The following is a 22,822-nucleotide window of genomic DNA, read 5'->3' on the forward strand; positions in this document are numbered from 1 at the left end:
TAACAGAGTGTGTGGCTGTAACAGAGTGTGTGGCTGTAACAGAGTGTGTGGATGTAACAGAGTGTGTGGATGTAACAGAGTGTGTGGAAGTAACAGAGTGTGTGGATGTAACAGAGTGTGTGGTAACAGAGTGTGTGGATGTAACAGAGTGTGTGGAAGTAACAGAGTGTGTGGATGTAACAGAGTGTGTGGATGTAACAGAGTGTGTGGATGTAACAGAGTGTGTGGAAGTAACAGAGTGTGTGGCTGTAACAGAGTGTGTGGCTGTAACAGAGTGTGTGGATGTAACAGAGTGTGTGGATGTAACAGAGTGTGTGGAAGTAACAGAGTGTGTGGATGTAACAGAGTGTGTGGAAGTAACAGAGTGTGTGGATGTAACAGAGTGTGTGGAAGTAACAGAGTGTGTGGATGTAACAGAGTGTGTGGATGTAACAGATTGTGTGGATGTAACAGAGTGTGTGGAAGTAACAGAGTGTGTGGATGTAACAGAGTGTGTGGCTGTAACAGAGTGTGTGGATGTAACAGAGTGTGTGGATGTAACAGAGTGTGTGGATGTAACAGAGTGTGTGGATGTAACAGAGTGTGTGGAAGTAACAGAGTGTGTGGATGTAACAGAGTGTGTGGAAGTAACAGAGTGTGTGGATGTAACAGAGTGTGTGGATGTAACAGATTGTGTGGATGTAACAGAGTGTGTGGAAGTAACAGAGTGTGTGGATGTAACAGAGTGTGTGGATGTAACAGAGTCTGTGTTTGCTGCCCCTCATGGGAGAACCCAAAAAAGTCCAGTCAGATTCTTCTGGAAAACTCACTTTTGACTTATTACAGCTAAACAAATAAACCTGGGCCAGTTATTTCCATCACTGATCAACAACTGCAAGTATACCCCTTCAATCCATGATGTTTTTATAGAGCTGGAATGTCAACATTTAACACCAAAAAGAGAATCCAATTCAATAAAAAGTCATAGACAGAGCGCTGCCAGTGCTCAGCTGACCTCATCACAAAAAAGGACACCTTAGGATCAAAATGATGGTGTGTAAATAGAAACCCATTGACAAGCAAGAGTTAAAAGAGACTGCTACCTTCATGAAGCTCCTGACATGCTCCTCTTCTTTGAGGAAGTCCTTGTATAGCCTGCTCCAGTGGGACACGAGTCGCAGTACTTTGCGTTTCCTAAAGAGGGCGTCTTTGCCTTCCTCCTGGCCCCTGCAGCGCACACTGCTATAAGTGAATATGTGGTCAAGGAGACAACAAACCAAGAAGTAGAGTGTGAATGGTTTGTGTGTGGGATTTGCATGCTGCAAGGATATTGTCCCAGCAGCGCCTGACAGAGGTCGTGAGTGGACATGAACACAAGGTAGGTCAGCAGGAAGTCGTCCAGCAGCATTTCTGAAACAACAAAGCACATCATCATGAGTCATTTTAAATACCTCTGAAATTACTTCCTTTATGCTATTAGACATTTAGAATAACAAACGTCTGACTGAAGCTCCCTGAAGCCCTTTGATGTGTTATAAATTTTATGAAATTAATTTAGGACCAAGCAATGATTGGCAGACAAAAAGATAAACAGTAGATGTGCATGAAAGGCAACACTCCTTTCTGTGGGGGGAAAAAAAAACACAAAAAAAAACAGAACTACACCAGTAAGGATGATAATTAATCCAGCTACCATTCTTCTGGCTGATTATCCTCTGGTAAAACAACCAACAAGTGTCAACATGGTACTAAAACTGAATGTTGACTTGGAAATAAATAGACCAGCATCTACTAAAGTGTTAAAATGGTGTAGCTTGAACTCTCTCCACTTGAGGAAGCACAAGATACAAAATCAGCAGATGAAACACGTTAGCCACTTCCAACGCACACTTGTTCTGTCCATTAAGGGACGGTGAAGTCAAATCAATTGCCCAAAAAGCTTATAGATATGCAGAATGGATGATACTTGAAATATTATAGCATGACAAATAAAACATCCAAGTACTTCACTTCTGTTTCTCATTGTTTTTTATGGGTATCAGCACCAGGAACTGAGATATCTAGAATTCCCCAAACATTTGTGAAAACCTTAGATCTTCTTTGTGAAACCATTATAGTGAATCATCTCTTTTGAGTTGGATCCGTGTAGAAAGTGGAGTGTGCACTAATTGAAAATTGTATACAAGTTAGAACATTTTTACTCAGGCACCAGATGTTTGATGACTTTACTGCTGTTATTATGGAGAGTGTTTGTATTCATAACATGACTGAGGAATATTCAAAGAAGTATTCAGGGAAGCATATTTGGATTATCTTAAAGGTAGAAGCTGAGGCTTTAAGTGTAGGCTCTGGTCCTGAAAAGGGCTAGGTAATCCATGTGCTGTAGCTATCAACGGAAATAAAATGTTTTTAAAAAACACCACATCTAAACTTGCTGTAATAGATCAGCTGCGTGAAGTTACAGGCTTGTGCAGGAACATCATAACCCATTAACTCAAGTGTTTTCATCACAGAACGGGTAGACTAGAACAGATTGAAGTGCAAGTGGGATATCATGAGAGTGCGAGTCTCAGCAGGTGATCATTGGGTATGAATCAAATGGAAATGGCCCTCAGCGCCCATGGGTAATGAGCCATTGTTGGGGGGTAGGAGCACTCAGCGTGTTCATGTGTGTGTGGTGTCAAAGTGTTTTCCTGCGAAAGAAAAAAATAAAAAAATGTGACCCAAATGTGGCCATGTGAGGCAGAGAGCACAGAAATCAATTATAGAAGACCGAGCACAGGCCGAGGCATTAATATTTGATCAGCTGTACTTCTTTTAGAAATAAAACTGCAACTTTTTAAAAATATTTCAGGCATTTTTAAGGGTCTGACGGGGCTCGTCAAATTTCAAAAGGCTGTTAACTTGCTTCACTGTTACTGTCTTTACTTTGCTATCGATAACACTATTCCTCCACCAGGTTTGTTCCTGCACCAAGTCTCCCCGCTTGGCCTCTCCATCACATCTTCCAACACCCTCCTTTTCTCTCTTCATCCCCCATTTTCCGCGACTTGCCGTTTATATTTCCTCCTACTACTCCTCTCCTCCTACGCTCACACTCTCTCAGCTCGGTGCGATGATAAATATCCATTTTCATCTTGAACATATGCCCCCCTGCGTTTGCCCGCTGGCATGCACAAAGTCAAACACATAGTTGCAGATGGCGCAGCGCACACATGCACACAGCCCTCTAATGAATAACTCATTCAGTTCTGACCTTGGGGATTTTATCTCTTGTGAGCAAGAAGGGAAAAAGGTGGATAAAATGTGTGTGCTGAACTAATCGTGGTAATCTGCTGCTTCTGTTTTTTTTTTCTCCCCCTTTGTGTGTGTGTGTTTTTTGTGTTCACAGCAATGGGGCATTTAGGTAATCGCTCTCTCTCTCTCTCTCTCTCTCCATAAAAGCATGTTAGAGCACGTTCAACACCGCACAGCTAAGCCAGTTAAAACAGAACACTGATGCTTGGCACCACCTCAGGGAGTCAGGCACACAAACATACAAAACACCATATATGTACATGTTTCCTGCGGCTGCATGAGCACACAGGACAGGCAGACATGGGCCCAGTCTCAGACTCCTCTCTCTCTCTCTCTCTCTCTCTCCCCTTCTCTTTACGTTCCTTTACTCTCCTCCGTGAATAAATATTAGCCGGACTTCCTCGACAAAGCCCATCTCAGTTCGCTTCCACATTTATCTCTCCCTCTTTCTTCCTCCGCTTCCTGCAGTTCAGTCAGATGGCTCCCTGTGGACTATTCGTAGCTGCTGGTACTGAGGTCTGAGCTGATGCATAAAGACTCCTTGTCTTTAAAAGCAAAAACAAATCCTAACAGGCAGTGGGATAGCTTAATAATACCCAACTAATGTCCTTGATGTACTAAAGTAATAAAAGTAGAATTTAAGCAGCTCTTGGCTCAAAGATAATGCCTGAAGTGTTGTTGTTTTTTTTTAAATAGCCATTTCAGGAAGCTGTGCTGGAACAAATGTTCATCGAGGCAAATTTTTGTTTTACTCTGCACAGAAATGTTAATCCCAAATTTAGACAGGTTGCTGATAATCAGATTTGGAAATGTTGAACAAATCTCAGACTTTCAATTTAGTTTGCATGCATAAACCACTAGTATCAAACACATAAAGACAGTATTACTGCACTGTACAATTTTTTTTCAAAAGCATTCACACCCATTAAAAGCCATAACTCTAAACTGACTGCAATTTAGTGTAATCAAAAAAAACTTGTTTTTGGAGTGTGGCAGGAAGCTGTGCCCCGCAGAGAATCCACACATGAACTGGGAGATTTTGTAAACTTTTTTTATTAACCAAGAAAATCCCACTGAGATTAAAAATCTCCATAAAACTTCAAATTGGGATTCTACCCAAGGCCTTCTTGCTGCAAGGCGTCAGTGATATCAACTGCCCCACCATGCAGCATTTTGCCCATCTAGAAACTAAAACTTGTGCTATGGCACTGCTTTGAAAAAACAGCTTGTGCTCAATCAGATGCAGAGTCTAAATGGGAAGCAACTTTAATTGCTTGATTTCAAATGAATCGAGGCCGAAGGTTTGACACGTGAAACAGATTTGATCAAAAGCCTCTTCAGTGCAGCTGTGGCTGTACGTTACGGTGCACAGTCCTGTGGAAAGCCAGATTCAGTATTTCGCTTCTTCCATTCTCCCATCAAAGCTGCTGAGCTACACTGCCTCAGGTGAAATACGTTATCCTCTCAACCTGATGCAGATAAAGTCCTGAAGTGTTGTTTTTCTACCAGATACCATGCGGGTCAAAATGTTCCCTTTTGGTCTGATTTGACCAGATCATATGTTTGCACTGCTGCTTACAGGGTTCTGCAATAGCACCTTTTTCTTCTTGCCACTGTTCCACATGAAATTTCTGTCATTTCAACAGATTGACGGACTTGAGTGGTGGATCTTTGCAGCTCTTCCAGAGTTAAAATTCACCTCTTCCTGCTTCTTGGAGTAATGCCCTCCTAGTTTACATGGATGGGTCTTGTAATGGTTGGTTTGCAGCTGTGTCATACTCCATTTTCAGATGATTAATTGAACATTGCTTTGTGTAATCTTCAAAGGTTTGGATGATGTTTAATAACCCTGCTCTGTTTTAATCTTCTCCACAACCTCATAATACTGTTTATTCACTTAACTTCTTAAGTGAAAAAACTTTCAAAATCTTCACCAAACAGTCTGGTTTACACTAAGATTACGTTACGCACACAAATTGTTTTGAACAATTAGCTGACTCCTGGAGGCTACTGGTTATTTTAAATTTGATTGAGAACTATCAGAGTAAAGGGGCTGATTAAAGATGCATGCTACACAGATTTTATTTAAAAGACCACAAGGAACAAATACCAGATACAGCTAAACTAAGACATGAATCCAAAACATCTCTGAACATTACCTGCTGTAGAAATATCTTGAGTGCCCTCTAACTATTATTTTACAATCTCATTATGGCATTTAGCCTCTTAAGTGTTCCTCATATTTACAGGCAATCACATGGTTGAATGACTGCACCTGGATGGGCTGACTCATGCAGCTACAATCACACAGAGGCTCTGACAGGAAGTGCACACCTCGTGGGTTTGAAGCCACTTGAGATTAGAGTAAAACTGAAAGCTGGACTGTGTTGGAACTTGTGCTGCACTGAAAAGTAAATTCCAAGGAAGAACTGTGGTATGAAGCACCTGGTATGTTTTTACAAAAGCAAAGTCAGGCATGTGATCAGTGCAGTTTGATTATTTGTCTTAAAGCACTTTTGACTTCAGCCGTCACCTTTTTACATCCAAGTTTAGCTTTTTCTAACATGTTGAATCAATATTTTCACCGATTGCATTTTATAACAAGGATTGTTTGGTGTGTGTTTTTAACCTTACCGCTCTCTCTGTTCTCCATCGCTCCTCTCTGATCGTCCAGTCGGAGGTCGCTGAGCAGATGCTCCAAGATCTTCAGCGGCGTTCCTGACACCACCACGTACCTGTAGGGCGAAGAATCGCAAACGTCTTCTTCAAAAAGACTGGAGAACAAAGTGCGGCCACCTCCATCTCTCCATCTCCTCTCTTTCTCTTCCTCCTCCACATCTTCATCATCGATGTAGGGAAAATGGGGAACATCAAACGCACATGTGTCCGAAACGCCACAATCTCCATCCTGAGTGCCCCCCTCACAGTCGTCTTCGTCATTATCCTCATCGTCAACTATATCATCCTCTGCCTGTGCAAGAGTAGCTATCTCAGAGTTCATCTTCATATCTTATCGCATGCCAACAATCTGTCCTCCTCTAAGTTTTGCATCCCCAGGAGGGGGGGTTCCTCCCTGGGGTTCAATGTCTTGCTGGCTGCTGCTGTCAGCTATAAACCTTTGAGATTAAAGCCCTCTCTCTGACAGCTCCTACAGTAGCCCTGCGAGGGAACTGATTGTTACTGAGACGGCTTTGAATTGTGTACACACACACACAAACACACACACACACACACACACACACACACACACACGCAGGCAGATTCCTAACCTGTCTGACACTCCCTGCTTTGTGCCTCTGGATCTTGGCAGACACTGCAGAAAGAAATCAGCCTTGAATGTGTACACTATACGGCCCTAAATAAATAGAATCTTGGTGTCATCTTGTTTCTCCCTTTCAGCTGAGAACAAAAAGCCATTCTCTCCCTTCTGCTCCAAGCCAGAAGCTTAACCATACATTATCTTGGTCACACACAAGTACAGTTTCAACAGCCCTGCTGCTTATTTTGCACCTTTGTAAGTTGAGATCCCAAAGCAAAACGAGTAAAGTAGAGGGAGGAGTACTGTAATTATGTGTTTTTGTTGTTAATGTTAGTGTGTAGGGTTCTCATTAAGAAGGGAGACGGACAAACCTCTTATTGCAGTCGTCCTCTCTGGACACGCCCCCCGACGATGTAGGTGAGGGCCGGTCGGACGGCGACGTCACTGATGACGTTACTCTCCGCAACACCAACACGTCCCGTCCTCTCTCCTTCAGACAAACCTTCCCCACTGCTTCCTGGAGGGGACCAAAAGAAAAAGAAACAAAAACAAAAACCACAGGCATGTCACAAAGTGAAGCAAGGACAAAAGTGCTAGAAGGCTGAACACGCTTAATTGTATAAATCACCAAGAATTTCTAATGGATTCTAGTCTTAAATTTCAATACCGTAATCTACAGGGTTTCCTGATTATTTAGACAGTAATGGCTTCATATATACATATGCATATATATGTAAACCATCCAGGACTGATGCAACCACGTGTGCAAACAGTACATAAGCACACAAAAGCCTGACATGTTGAAATTCCAGATGCAATTACAGGTTTTGTTCACCAGGGTGCAGTGACAATTCTGAACATGAAGGAACAATCTGAACTATAATGAAAAGCAGCTTATAAAGAAAAAAAAATAAAACTAACTCAAAAGACATGAAATAGTTACACAGCAAGTTCAAGCATATCAACACAGCCTCATCTGGCTCTATCAAAGGGAAGCGTTACATTTCCTTTCTTTTAAAGGGGTGGTGGCGCTACATATTAAATTACACTGGAGGGAAAGCGGGCTATGTGGGCTGACACCTGAAATTATCTCATCCTCAAAAAAGGAGCAGCGACGCTGAGAAATACACGGACACACGTTTGCCGTGACAGTCCGGCGAAATAGGAATAAGACCCAGGTGAAGATAAGAAGAAACAGCCTGAGGTGAGAAGTGAAAACAAAGACAAGAGATGGAGATCAAAGGCAAATGAGTAGCAGCAGATGCTCACTGCAGTCTGTGTTGCAACAAACCACACTGACATGGAGCTCCTTACATAAGGCTTGACTTTTTGTTTAGTTGAGTCATATATAACAATACTAAACCTAATGATTTTGAGGTGAAAAAACCTTTTCCAAGCCCTAACATTTCTTGAAATGATGACTGAGGTTCCTCGATAACACTTAAAAAAAAAAAAAAAAAGAGAGAGAGAGAGACGTGTACCAGCAAGCATGCATAAACAAATCCACACACGCCATCCTCTTTGACTGTCGGACAAAAGGGAGCGTCTGATCCTGAGAGGCAGCAGGTGGGACATGACTTGGGTCAGACAAAATAATATGCTCCTAGATCCCTTTGTGATTCCTAATGAGTCATTCTAGGAAAACGTGCTCCAGATGTTCAGCTGCTCCCAGATCCTCCTACCCAGGTGTGATACTGGTGGTTTTAAGCTGCATGGTGCCTTTCCGAGGCGTTACAACCACTAGGTTCTGTGATAGACCACAACAAAGTATTTGCGAAGTTCAATAAAAATACATTGATTTCTAAATATTTGAAATTATACTCTGATGCCACTAAATAAAACACAATTCAACCAATTCACCAAATTAGAAAATAGAGCCCACCTGGGAGTAACTCAAACCCAATATGAATCCTGTTGTCTTTTAACCATTTTAGAAGTTTGGTGGGACAATTAGTGAACAAACAGTATCAGATTCAGGAATATAGTTCGTCCAGAAGCAGGGTTAGGTTTTAAAACAATATCCCAAGCTTCAGATATCTGTCAGAGCATTTTAAAATGGTAAATTAACTAAATGTTTATAGTATTTTCCAAGTTATACAGACCACTCAAAGTGCTTCACGGTGGAGAGACTTTCACCAAATGAGACTCTCAAACATGCAAACTTTCATACAACAATAAGCAGCTCAGTTAAGAGGGTTAAGTGGCTCACCCTACCGGCACATTGAAATTTGGCTGGAGGGTGTTTTCATTTAAATACAACAGCTGTTTGTTTACAATAAATAAATAAATGAGAATGAAACATGTTTAGTTTTTTTGCCACCATGATTTTCATCCCTTTTCTGTCCTGCCTTGCTTTAAAAGCAAAATTTATCAAATAACTGCAATTCTACACATTTTTGTTTTCAATCGCAGAAAACTCCGAAACACTAAAACTTACTACAAACTACAATGTTACGTTGTGAATGTGATAAATTAAACTTCCCTTGCTGTTATCATCATCATCATCAGGATTGGAGCCTCAAGATTAGCATTGTTTGCCTGCGACAGCCAATCTAACGAGATGTGACACAGTTCAATTAATTACACCGGGGTCTGGCACCAACACCACACCCAACAGCTCAGATGTGATGTCAAGATAGAACATTTACCAAGTGCTGCAGGGGATACATGCAATTAGACCACATTGCCTATGATTCAAAAACCACCCAACGTTATCAGCACCGGCTTCTTCCTGTCTCAAGGGTCAGATATCTAATAAAGGGAAAGCCAGCCAGAACTACAAACGTTATGTAACCAAGAACAAGCACTGTGTAAACAAAGTAGAAGAAAATGTGCTGTGTTCCTTTACATAAGTGCCAAGAAAAACAGCTCTGGGTTCAAAATAGAGCAATGGAGTGTTAAATGCACATACTGTGTCCCCGTTTAAGATAACGATCCAAAGTGAAGCACAATTCTTACAATAATTGTTTCATAACAATAACCTCTGGAAGCACTTCTCAGTTTGAGCAAGGAGATTATGTTAACCTCAGTATGGTTAAAAACCTCTAAAAAGGAAAAAAAAAAAATTCAGAGAAGGAAAACAAATATTGTGAATGGGAGAGGCCATGAAGCTTATGTAATGAAAAATGAGAAAAGCAAGCAAGATGGAAGGTTTTGTGAAAGTACACAAATGAGAATGGGCGTAACAAGGACTTACTAATGACAGCAAGCGGAACACACTTAAATCTGATATACAATATGCAATAAAGCTCTTTTAACTTGTATATTAATTTGTTTTGACTTGCTAATTCCAACTTTTCTTCCTAAAGTTGACTAAAACCTCCAGCAGATTTTATATTGGTGTCAGTATTGAATTAAACTAAAAATGAAAGAATGAAGGATCGTACATTAGCAGTTGAGCATTATAACTAGCAGGGTGTCAGACAAATTCAGTTTTAATTCAGTTAAATGCAGTTTTCTTTCACAAATTTTGCCACATCTGTTTCACCCATGCAAACTTTTTGCTAAAGAACCTGGGGGCTTCGGAGCAGATAATAAGCCAACTAAAATATCCTCGACTCAAACTACAAGTAAAATGTTCATCTTAGGTGCATGAAAATAATTTAAAAAATATATATAACATGATGTATTCCACACCCCACAATAAATCAGGAAACTTTTCCACAGTTTTTTATGTTATTCGTACAGTTTAATATCTTCCATGTGCGCTCAAATGATAACATTTCAAGAGGAAAGGTGGACTTCATGGAAACCTGAGAGGAAGTTTTCTCTTCCAGGGACTGGGCCCTATCTGTGCTGTGATAGAGCAGGGCACAATTCCAGGGGAAAACGGATAAGAAAATGAAACCCAATCCTTTTAGGTCAGCGGCACAAAAAAACAAAAAAAACAAACACTGTATTGTAATTCCCTCACCATGTGGGAAGTAACACCAGCACAACTGTGAATATACCTCAATTTACGAGTGCATCAGAAAGTCAGCGACCTTGTACTCAAGCAAACTATGATGATCAAATAAAGCGTTATAAAAATTGAAGTCAGAAGAGACTAGAAGGCAGAGAGGCACTCTGCTCAGTCTACAGACACCAGTTATATCGCTATGGAAACAGCTCGCCTTGGTTTGTCAAGAAAGAAAGGAACACAAAATAATCTAGGAGGGAGAACAGCATCTGTTGTGAATAGAACTGATTGCTTGGTTTTGATTTCCACCCAATTCAGTGGCCTAAGATCATTTGGTTCTGAAGAGCCTCGTTAATTTGAAGTAAAAGTTTTCTTTTACGGATACAGGTAAAAAAAAGATGTTTGAAATATAATTAGTGCACAAGGTAGAGTCTGACTCTGCAGGCTTAGCACCTGAAATTAAGGAAAATGTACCAAAAAGTGTGATTTTAAGGATACACTCCAAATACCAAATTTTTTTATTTTGACATTTAGATGTTACATTCCCAATGAAAACAGTAAAAAAATAAATAAAAATTTTAAATCTACGGCCACTTTACCAGCCTAGGAATGATTACAAGGTTGCAGCCATGGGGAACTTCTTTGGCTTTGCATGTTTGGATGCGACATTATTGCACATATTTACTTTTGCATCGTTGAAAACACAAAGAAAAAAGTTAAACTGTGCACCGAGCAAAAGCATTTCCACAGCTGGGCTTCAAACAAACACTAGCTAATCAACATCAAATCTTACAAGCAGTGTGTGATGTAAGGTGAAATCAGGCTGCCTCTGCTTCGCTTACTGCCTTTAGGTGTACACTGCGGAGTGGGATTATAAGTTAGCTTCACTAACACCCCACTCATTATGAGCATCCACTGACTCAGTCTGCCACAGTGACCGGGAGCACATGAACATACGCATGAAAGCTCTTACAAATGATTATAAGCTCCAGCCAGAACAGTGACACGCACACAAGTGAGCACAAGTGAAAGACATACAAAGTTCCTGACAGCTTGTAATAAAAGCATGAGCTCACATTGCAGCGAGCCGTTATTAACACCCACCGTCAGACGAGCTGCAGCGGAGAAGTGGTGGTTGTTAAAAGTGATCTAAATAAAGCTAAGGCCAGTTTATCTGCAGCGACAGTTCTAGCTGGTGTTTATGTCAGATCACAGTTCTGTCTTCATGAGTGATCATCAGACGGATCAGAGCTGCAGGAAATGTGCACACTTGTGTGCTTGTGTATAACCTTGGAGGCACAGAGGGACCAATCATGTTGATCAGGATTTACTCTCCTGATCCCTGACCTGAATCCACGACCAACACCTGTGATTGTGTTTCAGAGTGACGACAGTAGTGACAACATTACCCACATGACGTCCATTACTTCCCACTCATGCTAACCATATAGCCGCAAATTATTTTGCAGATGGCATGTAGGAGTTTGCAAAGCGTCACCATCCATCACGAAGATGCATGCTGTTATTTGGGCAAGTTATACTGCTGATATTAGATGACTCTATAAAACGGGTGCAACAGTTTCAAGACATTCGAAAATGTAATAAACTCAATCTGGATGCTGAACAATAGACAATACAAAAGTGTATAATTATTATGCAATAGTTAAATCCTTCAGCAAATTAAAGAAAAACTGAGCAAAAGGAGTAGAATCGAATTGTGTTCACTGACCTTAATTAACTATGCATAAAAGATAATCCCCTCGCAACCACTCATAGCACCTAAATATGGTTTAAAGAGTTGTTCTGTCTCCTCTTTTTAAGTCTCACACTTTAAAACAGGGTTCAATTTAGCTGGCAAATTCAGAAGCACCTGGGAGTTCTCAATAAGATAGAAGTCGGGTGAGGAAGACAGCCATGTTATTATTCCGCCAACTGGGAGGCCTTGATTGTATACCCATGATCAAACACTTGGCTTCTTGCAATGATGGATTTCCCTGCATAAAAAAAAAAACAATCCTCCTGAATGCTGCTGACCTTTCACAGTCTTAAAGCAAAAATAAAGTATCCTCTAGAAGCAGATAGTAGATTTTGAAATTTAATACTATTTTCAGGTCAGAATGGTCCAACTACACCTCTCTTAATAATAGCCACCCAAACCTTTAGAAGAATCAATTTCTAATCCAGCTGCTACATCAAGACTTGTTCTTTATACATTTGCCCATAAATCTCTTTAGATCATTTCTGGTTCAGTCTTGACATTTCATCCTATTTAGTTTGGTGATGGTCTCGTTTCAACTTCTCTCATCTGGCCCAAGTCCCTGTGCTCCAAGTGTCTTATGTTTCTACAGTTTTAGAATATTACACCACCAGAAGATAAAGGGGTTCCTGGTCTACCAAACTTAGTTTTCTTCTCTACCTATATTTATTTCACATTTGCAACAAAAATATACATTTCTCAGTTATTTTGCTATAGTAGTACTTAAAGAGTTATTTCAAAATGAAGTTGCCTTATTATTGTGCATAATTCATGTTTCTTACATTACAGCATGTGTAGCTTACAGTTGTACAATATGAAATAGTAAAAAGAAGAAACAAATGATGTCAAAATACTTCCTTTCTGGATAGTAACGCACAAATTGTAAACTGCTATGTCTGGACTGCATTTTATGGTAATAAAGTGAAACTCTTCTAACCGCTTGGTTCCTGTCAGGTAGACGGTAGTTGTGGTTCTGCAGCAGGCGGCAGCCATCTTTTGCCAGCCGCTGGACGGCCTCCAGACCCAACCGACTGGTGAGCTCCTCTCGGCCGCAAACGGTCCCCATCCCGCCGCTGCCGCCACTTCTGTTCCCGTCCCGCAGAGCACACATCCCGCCCAGCTGCAACACAGGAGGCATGAAGACATATCTCAAACCGCAGTCCCAAGACATCCTAAAAAAGTCTGAGAAGCCGAGGTCGCAGCAGATCAATGAGTTTCTCCACAGAGCATAATCCAGAAATGATGAAAGGAGAAATCTGTGTCCATGTAACAACGATGAAAAGAAATAGTAATCCTGGGTGTCTCTAGGTTATCTTGTTCTCCCTATTATTCCTCTCCGTCTCTACTTCTTTCAATCTTTTAGAGGCTGTAATTCTTTTTATGTTGCACCTCTTTGAGTCAGGCTAGCTGCTCTGTGTCAGAGGAACTGGCGGCAAAAAGAGTCAGTGTGTGTGATTAGTAGTAAGTGGGCGGGAAGGGTGTCTGTGTTGTGTCTGTCTCCTCCCTTCTGTAGTCAGGCTTTTAAAAAAGCCCAAGCAGGGATATCAAAGAGTAATGTCATAAGAAGAAAAATGACACAAAAATGATTACAAAGTTTATTTCAAACAAAAGAGCAGAGGGATGGCAGGAGAACTGTTGCTTTTTTCCGTGTCTGCATGCATTCCCTTGGGTGCAGCTCATGTGATGGTTATCACCTGTGGCAGCCAGCTTGGGCTGTTTATTTTCCTTGGAAGAGAGACAGAGCGGCTTGTTTCGTTTGGCTGAGAGTCGGGCAACCCTTCCTGTAAGCTCAACTATCCCGCGGTACCACGCTCTAGCAGAGGGTAACACACACACACACACACACATGCTAAACATAATTTGTTTACTAGGAAAGTCCCCGCCACCCCTGAACCCACCTAACCCAATGACAACTCTCCTCTTGTACCCACATATACACAGTGATATAAAACCACCACCACTTGTCCCTCTCTGCTTCCTGTAGACCTGCTGTAGCCTTCCTGTCCAAGACATAAATTTACATCGCTCTCTCCTATTGTGTCAAATGTTTTTTTTTTCAAATCAAGAAATCCCAAAACGTCAATAGATTTAAACTGATGAGCTAAAAGTAAATGAGACTCCAGGAAACTTTGGTTGTTTTGCAGTTTTAAAGCTTTGGATTCCAACAACGTGTCCTCGACATTTTGTAGTTGCTTCATTGTCCCAGTTATTTATTGATACATATGATCGACTCTGGGAGTGTAGATAACTACCTCTCTTGCATGAATATTAGCAGAGGGATTGGGGGATCAATTCAACAGCCAGTGTCAGGCAAACAAGACTAATGTGATTTTAAAATGTATTAGTGACTGCATGGTCTGTCGTTCTCTGATAAACATGAAGTGCTTTGCATTCATACCACTTAAAACTCTGCTTCATTTTGTCAGCTTGCAATCACAAATTTCCAATAACACTAGGCTTGAATGTGACAAATACCAAGTAGTATGAAAGAAAAGAAATCCATTGTTAAAAGCTGGATAGTCTCATATGCTGCTTGCTACACAGCAACCATCTGAAACAAGGTGTTCAGGTAAGATGAAACAAAATATGAACTTTCTAGCCAATATGCAAATTGCTGTGTGGCACAGAACTAGCATTGTACATCACATTTAAAGCACCATCTACATGATGAGACATGGTGGTGGCAGCATTGTGGTGTGGGGATGCTTTTCTTCAGAAGATAAAGGAAGGTTGTGACACTCTAAAGATGGACAGGTTTAAAAAAAATAAAAAAAATAATAAAAGCTATGTACAATGCAGTCCTGGAAGAAGCCCTGCTACAGACTGCAAAAGAGATGAGGTGGAATAGGCAAAATATCAAAATAGCCCAGTCAAAGTCCAAATTCAAATCTGATTAGGAATCTGAGGGAAGAAAACTGATTTTCACAGATTTTCTCCATCTAATCTGATGAACTGTACGTTACATTGTACAGAAGAATACAATGAAAACTTGTTACTCTAACAGAATAAGTTAGAGTTCCTACTCAGTGCACTGGATGCACAACAGTTAATAATTTTGCAAGACAATGTAGATAAATACACTTATTCATAGACGGTGGGCATGAACAGCTATTTCAAAATATTTAAAAAAAATTAACTCATTAAGAAATGTGGAAAATCCTGTAAAATGCTACAAAGCCTCCCTGCCATCCCTTTAAATCTTACATCTGCCAACGGGATACTATAATTATGGGCTTAGCTGTCAATTATTTCAAAGTTTTCACTTATTGTACAGAAGTTATTTCTTCACAATCCGTTTTGCTCTTTTCTTTTTCAGTTTGCTAAGCCCAGGTCTGTTGTTGGCTGGGGTATGGAAAATTAGGTTATAGAAGCACCTCTGTAATATACTAACAGCTCATTTTAAAAATAATAACCTTTGCAGGCGAAACCAAAATAAAACACATGAACTGGAACTATTTATGCGAACTAGGAAATAAGTCATGCAAACGACTGAAATATACAACACTATATGTGTGTGTGGGAGCTCTTTTCCCCACCTTCCCTGGTCTCAGTGATGTGATGAGAGAATAAATAATTGATGGAGAGAAAAAGGTTTTGACTGTACAGACATGGGATGAGGAAGCACACGGGCCTCGCTCTGCACTCTTCTCCGACCCCGTTTTCTGAGTTCAGCCATGTGTGTACCTCCACATAAATAAAACTTGAACTCGAATGACCTTTAAAGGAAACCAAGTAGTCAGCACCACCTATTCGTTTTAAGTATGGTGCAGCGTCTAAGCAGTTTGTGTTACTGCTTATGGATTGTGGTCTGTGTATGTGCAACAGCAATATATGTAGTTAGTGAGGAACATACTAGGATACTGCAATCTCTTTGCAATACAGCAGCAAAAACTGAAACGGAGAGCAACTTAAACAAACCAGCAGCAGTTGTGATTTATAAGTGTATTATGCTGCGAATCAATCTTTAATGATTGGCCTTACCAAAGATTCAAATTGTTTGAATGCGGGAGTAAAAAATAGAAATAATTAAGTGACTGCAAACTGAAACAGCAAGGTAAAGAGTAGATCAGTCAACTTGGGATCAGCATCTGTGTATTTAGTTTCTGCCATTTATTTAAAAAAAGAAACACTAGAATCAACCACAATCAAAGAACCCACAGCACACGTTTCTATTTTGTGTATTACTCAACAAAAGAAAGAAAAAAAATCAGATTTGGTAGGAAAAGAGTCAGTCGGTCAGAGGTAAAAGAAATCGGTATCAGCTGGTAAAAGCCTGCTGTACTAGAAATACATTGAGAATGAGGGTTGTGTGTAAATAATATATATATTATATAAAATGCTGTTTGCATTAGTGTGTATATTACCGGGCTGCTCTCCTCACTGGGAGTGCTGGATTCCTGGCAGCTTGTTTCAGTTGTGTCAGAGTCCTGCTCTGATACTGCAAACAAGGAAACGAATATTTCAGATTATTGTTTGTTACACAAGTGCATGGTTTCACGGTAAATCCAAATAATTCCTACTAACAACGCTTCAAGGAAACGCTCCAACCACAGCATTACTTACGAGCTTTGCGAGTCTTTCTAGCGAGAGCAGCTGCCAACTCACTTTGCACCTGTTTAAAACAACAAACAAACAAAAAAAAAAAACAAATACAAAGTAAATCTGTCAATCATTCCAAGCTTGTTTCAATTTTGCCACGTATTCATCTTGTATTTTCATTCTGGGTGCCACTGACCGTGGAAGTCAGCCTCTCCAGAGCTTTCATCTGAAGAATCTCACTGCAGATGTCCCTGTTACCTTCAGAGTCTTCCTCTGACCTTAAAGAAATAGACAGAGTTTTATTTGCAACTGTTTAATATTCTAATCAAACAGCCCTCAGGTGTAAAACTTCCCTACAGATGTGCCTCTGCAGACTCTACACTGCCCCCTGGCACTGTGTGAGCAGAACTACATCTTTCATAATCTTGAAAATCTCCTCTGGATATTTGAATCCATGGACAGAAAAAAATAATAAAAAATACACATGTTAAATATTTTACATGCCTTTATTTAAAAAAAAAATATTAAAACTAACCGTTTTAATGATGCAGCTGCTACACATAAATGTTGCTGTCTTATTTCTCACAAGACAATATAGAGCATTATAAAATTATGGTCCAGGTGCACAAATGAATGGAAAAAAGATAACATTTAAAAAAAAAATGTACACAAATTGAAATGTGATGGTTTTCCACATTTTAGCACTGATGATACAAATATTTTTTTTTTAAATGATGAATGAATGACATCCTCCACAGCATTTCAGTCTCTGGTAGCCAAAGCATCTGTTTTAGGAAGTTTACTTCTGGTACGTCTATTTTCCATTAATAAGGCGGCATGTAAAAAAGCTCCACACACACCCTCTGTGGATGTAAGCGCAGCAATGCAGCAGCTGCGCGCACATGTTCGTGGATGTCTAAATCTTGAGAATTTTCATAAGCCTGTGTGCATTCATGAATATATTAGTGTTTGTCCTCATCAGTGTGCATGTCAGACAGTGTTTGTGTTTGGGGTAAACTTGGCGTTTTTCTAACAGCAGAGATAAAAGGTTTGCATAGAGGGTCTTGAGCAGCAACAGACGGCACCCGAGGGTTCCTCATCCAACATAAACTCAAAGAAAACTAAAGCCGGGGGTTGGTTTCCGATGCATTGCCTCACCCCCACAAATCCACACACACACACACACACACACACACACAAAGTAAGAACCCTGAAGCATGTACATACACACAGGCCCGTCTCCATTTGCATACAATTTGGATTGCATCCACATTTCCCAGTGAAACTTGTTGTAGAGGAAAGAAGACGAACCGTGGGATGACTTCATGTGTGTGTATGTGTGCACAGTGTGATCTGATAAAGTGGAATGATAGATGAAGAAGCCAGGGAGTAGGTGATAACACAACAGCCTTCAGCCTGACACAGCAGCTCTAGAGCTCCAGAACAGATATAGACACAGGCAGGAGGATTGCTGGATGCCTTGAAGGATGTTTACTGGCATTCTCATATTGTAGGGGGGGAAAAAATGCAGTGTTTAACTCTTAAACTCTTAAAAATGCATTGTTTAACTCTTAAACTCTTAAAAATGCAGTGTTTAACTCTTAAACTCTTAAAAATGCTGTGTTTAACTCTTAAACTCTTAAAAATGCAGTGTTTAACTCTTAAACATGGCAAAACAGATATGCTTACCAAATATGGAAGTCCATTTGCAAGATAAAAAAAAAAAAAAAAAAGCTATCTAAATCATCACGTTAAATTTATTCTCTTTGGGATCAGTAAGTTTTATTTTCAGCCAGTGTTCAGCTGGTAATTTGGTGACTCAGTGTGAGCCTGAAGGTACCAAAGCTGGAGGCGAAGCACAGTAGGAGGCGTGTCACCAGACATTAAGCGGCACAGAGCAGTGCTGGGAAATAACATGATCTGTGCCTGGACCACCTCCTCGTTCAAAGCCCATCAAGAGCTCCGTGATGCACAGAAATCTGTAAATGACCTCAAATCATTCTTTATTCGAAGTCCTTGAGCAAGAAAATTTTACATTTTCAGCCTTAAGAAAGACATGAAAGCTATGCTGTAATGTATAGAGTCTTGTTTATTGGTGTAGGACGCTAGATGACTGGTGTGTTTCAGTCGTATTTAGCATGACTTGACTCTGCCCTTTTCCATCCAAAAGAGAAACGAACTGGCTGGAACCAGAATGCAATGCAAAGTGGGCCACAACACTCCTCCTCCCAAGCAAAGGTATCATATTTTAGCTTCTGGCAACTCTGTTCGTCCTGCATTTCAAAGACAGGAACAACAGCTGCTTAGTTGTTGATTGTTCCCAACTCAAACTGTTTACTACATATAGAAAAAAAAAAAAAATACAGACCAAGTATTTTCTTTTCTATAGTGAGATTTGAGGGATTTTTTTTGCTTTTGCGTTTAATGTTTAAAGCAGCTGAAGTAGCCAAAGATTTAATGAAAGATGCAGGTACTAGGATTAAAATATTAACGTTGCCCGTTTCATAACGAGCTCGTAGCCCGATCAGCAAACTTTAACAAACACAGCCTTCCACTGCAGTTGGCAGAACATCTAAGAATTGAACATTAATGTTGTCTCTCGTCGCACCGTTCCTTTAAAATGTACTTTACGCACACATTTCTCTTCAACTCCGAGTGCTAAATTAAAGCTGCACTTAAATTTTCATTCATAAGAGATGCATGAAGCTAAGTTGCGTGAACTTAGATGAAATGTACATTTTGATGATATACTGTATTTCCAAAGCAAAATAAGAGGGTGTTATAGGAAACACTACTTTCTGATGCTAAATGATTTGCTAAATCTTTCATGTGACGTAAATAACAACTCAAATATAACAATCATTGTACACATGATGCGGAAACGTAACCCCATAAAAGACTAAGATATGTTCTTTGGCTTCAGGGATGAAGCATGGCATGTTTTGTTTCAGCTCATGCAAGAATCAAAGTAATGCTTCCCTCCTTAGGTAAAACACACAGGGAGCAATAATTAATAAAGAATGGAAATAACAGTCCAACGGCGGAGACAAGAGAAGCATGAGGAGCAATTATGTCTGGTCGCTAAATGCCTGATGATTTTCTGGTACATCAAGTCTTTTGGACCTGCATGGCGGTTATGTAATTTTGGCTTTTTTCCAAAGTAGCTTGAAACATTTTCGCTTTATGAAGAAAGGCAAACAGGAGGAAGGCTGTGAGATGGTTGTCTGCAGAGAAATGGAATCAAGCAGTAAGAAAATCGAGCACAAAGCTAGATTTATTACTACATTTCTAACTAACGAAAAGAAGAAACTCTAAGGGTCTAAATTAATTTGAAGCAAATAGATAGGGTTTTTTTTGCCAACATCCCATTTTTTTTTCCAACCACAAGTTTTGGTGTATTTTATTTGGACCAATACAAAGTACTGCATAAATATGAAGGGAAAAAAAAGATGGAGACATGTAAGAGACTGCAATGTTAAAAGATAATTTCCATCCAGTCTTACTGAGCATGAGTTTTTGCCTAGATTAGAATAGTCTAAAATTTCAATCTCAAGACATGCAAAGCTGGCAGAACTATGTAAAATGAAGCAAACTCATTTCTTGAACTGAGGAGTGCTCGTCTCTGATTTATTTCCTCAGTCACTAAAGTTGCTTGTCAAGCATAACGGATTCCTCTGGAAGTGATGCTGTTCTGTTCATAAATGAATGACTGATTATATCAAATTTGAAAGAATAAGAAATATTTGTGTAAATTAGTTTAGGAAAATTTCTAGCTCATTGGAATCACACTATAAAGAGTAATGACTGAAGACTTTTGCACAGCACTGAAGCTATAAAAATCCATTGTTTTTTTTTTTTTACATTTTACTGTCAAAACATGACAAGTTGCAAAATTCAGTCGGACATAAAGTGGCTCTGATGTTTTCCACGCATTAGTCTGAACCCTGTAATTGTGCAAGCAGTGAAATAAAGTAAATCGGAGCGCATGTCAACTGCTATATTGATCCACTGATCCAAAACACAGAGCCATGTTCGCTTTGATACACAAGATTTACCACAAATACGACATTTGGGTTCGTGTCGTCAGACTCTCTGCATGGCGTCTGTGCGTGCGCTCTTTGAAGCCGACATACAGAAGAATACATTGACGTTTGCATCGCTTCGCTCTCCACATATACACTTCAGTTTCATTACAGATCTCACTTTACTTCTCTGAGTGACAGATTGAGTTCAGTGGCGGGCTCAGCAGGAAGTCGACTTACAGGCGCAGCAAAGCAGGGAACTCTGAGTGACACGACTCAAAGTGTGTGAGTGGGAGAGCCCTGGAGACCAGCTCATGGATGCTGCCTGATCACATCATGTGCCACTTTTTGTATATATGTGCCCTTCCTCTATAGATGTGGCTGTGTATGTGCAAATAAATATCCCTCAAAGTTAGACAGAGGATGTCAAACACTGAATAGAGATTAGGTTTCTCTCAGGGACTTTAAGAGGATCTTTGGTAGGGTGACTGTTATACTCCAAGGACAGAATTGCACACACAGCAGCATTTGTTTTCTTTTTTTACTGCAAATCAAACTGACAAATGACCTTCATCACAAATCTAAACTTGAAGCTTGTCACTTGGGGCTTGTATAAAGAAGCAATGAGCTTTCCACTTCAGGTCAGTGGAGACCATCTATGGCTCCAGGGTTCCTACATTTTCCATTCAAAATTTAGAAGGTTCCAGACTCAGATTTGTTGATTTTCTTTTTTTTTTTTTTTCTGTTGAGACATCTTGAATGGAGCCAAAAAGAGTTGGTGTGGATTTACCGAACATGTTTGCAACTTTCTGTCTGCCACAGTCACCGTGAAAAAAATCACAGACTCTTTAGAAAAGATTCTTATGAAGGAAACAGCGACGTCTTTAAAGCTCCTTGCTGTAATTCCAGTAAATAACATTTTCACATTCAATTTAATTAGCTTGTACTATTGGCTCGTCAATCATATGTAATCCAGATTATTTAAAATGATCTAATTTAGAGTCAAAAATTCCACATTATTTGTTTCATTATGACTTAAGGCAAAAACATCAGGGCATGCTCTCCATCCCTGAGCATTTAGCCCTAACAATTCAGCGTCAATTGATCCTAATACCAACTGTGTAGAAGCGATAGAAACACTTGACTCAAGGGCAGGACTTGCAATTAAAAAGTAAAAAATTCCCAGCCAGTTCTCAGTCCTAACAGGCTTCCTTCTGTGCTTAAAATACTAGGAAAATGACCAAAAAACTGTGTTTCCACAAAGTTCTGCTGTATGAGACAACTTTGTTAAGATGATCCTGTGTCCAGAAACATAGCATTTTCTTTCTCAAATCTTTTTTGATGGCTTTAAATATAAAGACAAGAAGTATAACATTTATCTTTTAGAGAATGTCGAGTTTCTGGAAAAAATGGATGCATAGAAACAGCAACGACCTTTATAACAACCCACATCTCACTTCTATGAGATAGATAAACATAATAAATAACGTTCTCCTGTACATTTATTTATCACTTACGGGCTATTGGCCCCACCACCAGAGCGAAACTGGACATATGGAGCAAGCTGTAGGAGGAGTTTCACAGCTTCTGGCCACTCCCCCTCATTGGAGCGAAACTCGCAGGAAGCAGAGTCACATTCTTCAAAACTGAACTGGTAGTAAGTGTTAGAGTCCGAAAACACCACCCGTTGGTCCACTGGGAAAAAAATCAAATAAAAACAGAAGACAGCAGTGAGAAACAGTAAGGTTAGTCATTAATTAGGGTATAATCATGCTGCTGGGAAAAAAATGTAAAACAATCTTGCTTTCAATGCTGTTGTCAAAAACTAATACAGATATGATGAGGCTAGTTATGCCAGTAAAGATTTAGGTTTTGTGCTTGTGTGTAAAGAATGGACTTCCTGTAGAATCTTCCTTCGATGCAGCATCACAAAGCAGGAAAGTGACCACAATGAATCTAACTGACAAACAGAAAGTCATTCCAGAAGACTTGATACAGCAGCTTTTTGGGTGGATTTACAAATGTGCGGTTATGATGTGAATTAGCCTGTCTTGTTTGTTCCCCTCCCAACC

At 40.0% G+C, this 22,822-nt stretch overlaps 1 protein-coding gene across 1 annotated transcript in view; it reads right to left on the bottom strand.

Moving 5' to 3' along the window:
* The window catches only part of rapgef5a (Rap guanine nucleotide exchange factor (GEF) 5a), a 48,111-nt gene that overhangs the window by 9,353 nt on the left and 15,936 nt on the right, over positions 1-22,822 (bottom strand). Inside the window, exons 5-13 of the mRNA XM_044138131.1 lie at positions 22,268-22,445; positions 16,925-17,006; positions 16,753-16,801; positions 16,554-16,627; positions 13,127-13,309; positions 6,907-7,052; positions 5,911-6,011; positions 1,311-1,389; positions 1,083-1,227 (exon numbers count right to left, since the gene is read on the bottom strand). Of these exons, the coding sequence (XP_043994066.1) occupies positions 1,083-1,227; positions 1,311-1,389; positions 5,911-6,011; positions 6,907-7,052; positions 13,127-13,309; positions 16,554-16,627; positions 16,753-16,801; positions 16,925-17,006; positions 22,268-22,445 (1,037 nt within the window). The remainder of the gene's footprint in view (positions 1-1,082; positions 1,228-1,310; positions 1,390-5,910; positions 6,012-6,906; positions 7,053-13,126; positions 13,310-16,553; positions 16,628-16,752; positions 16,802-16,924; positions 17,007-22,267; positions 22,446-22,822) is intronic.

The sequence above is a fragment of the Gambusia affinis genome, linkage group LG14, assembly GCF_019740435.1.
Source record: "Gambusia affinis linkage group LG14, SWU_Gaff_1.0, whole genome shotgun sequence".
NCBI lineage: Eukaryota > Metazoa > Chordata > Actinopteri > Cyprinodontiformes > Poeciliidae > Gambusia > Gambusia affinis.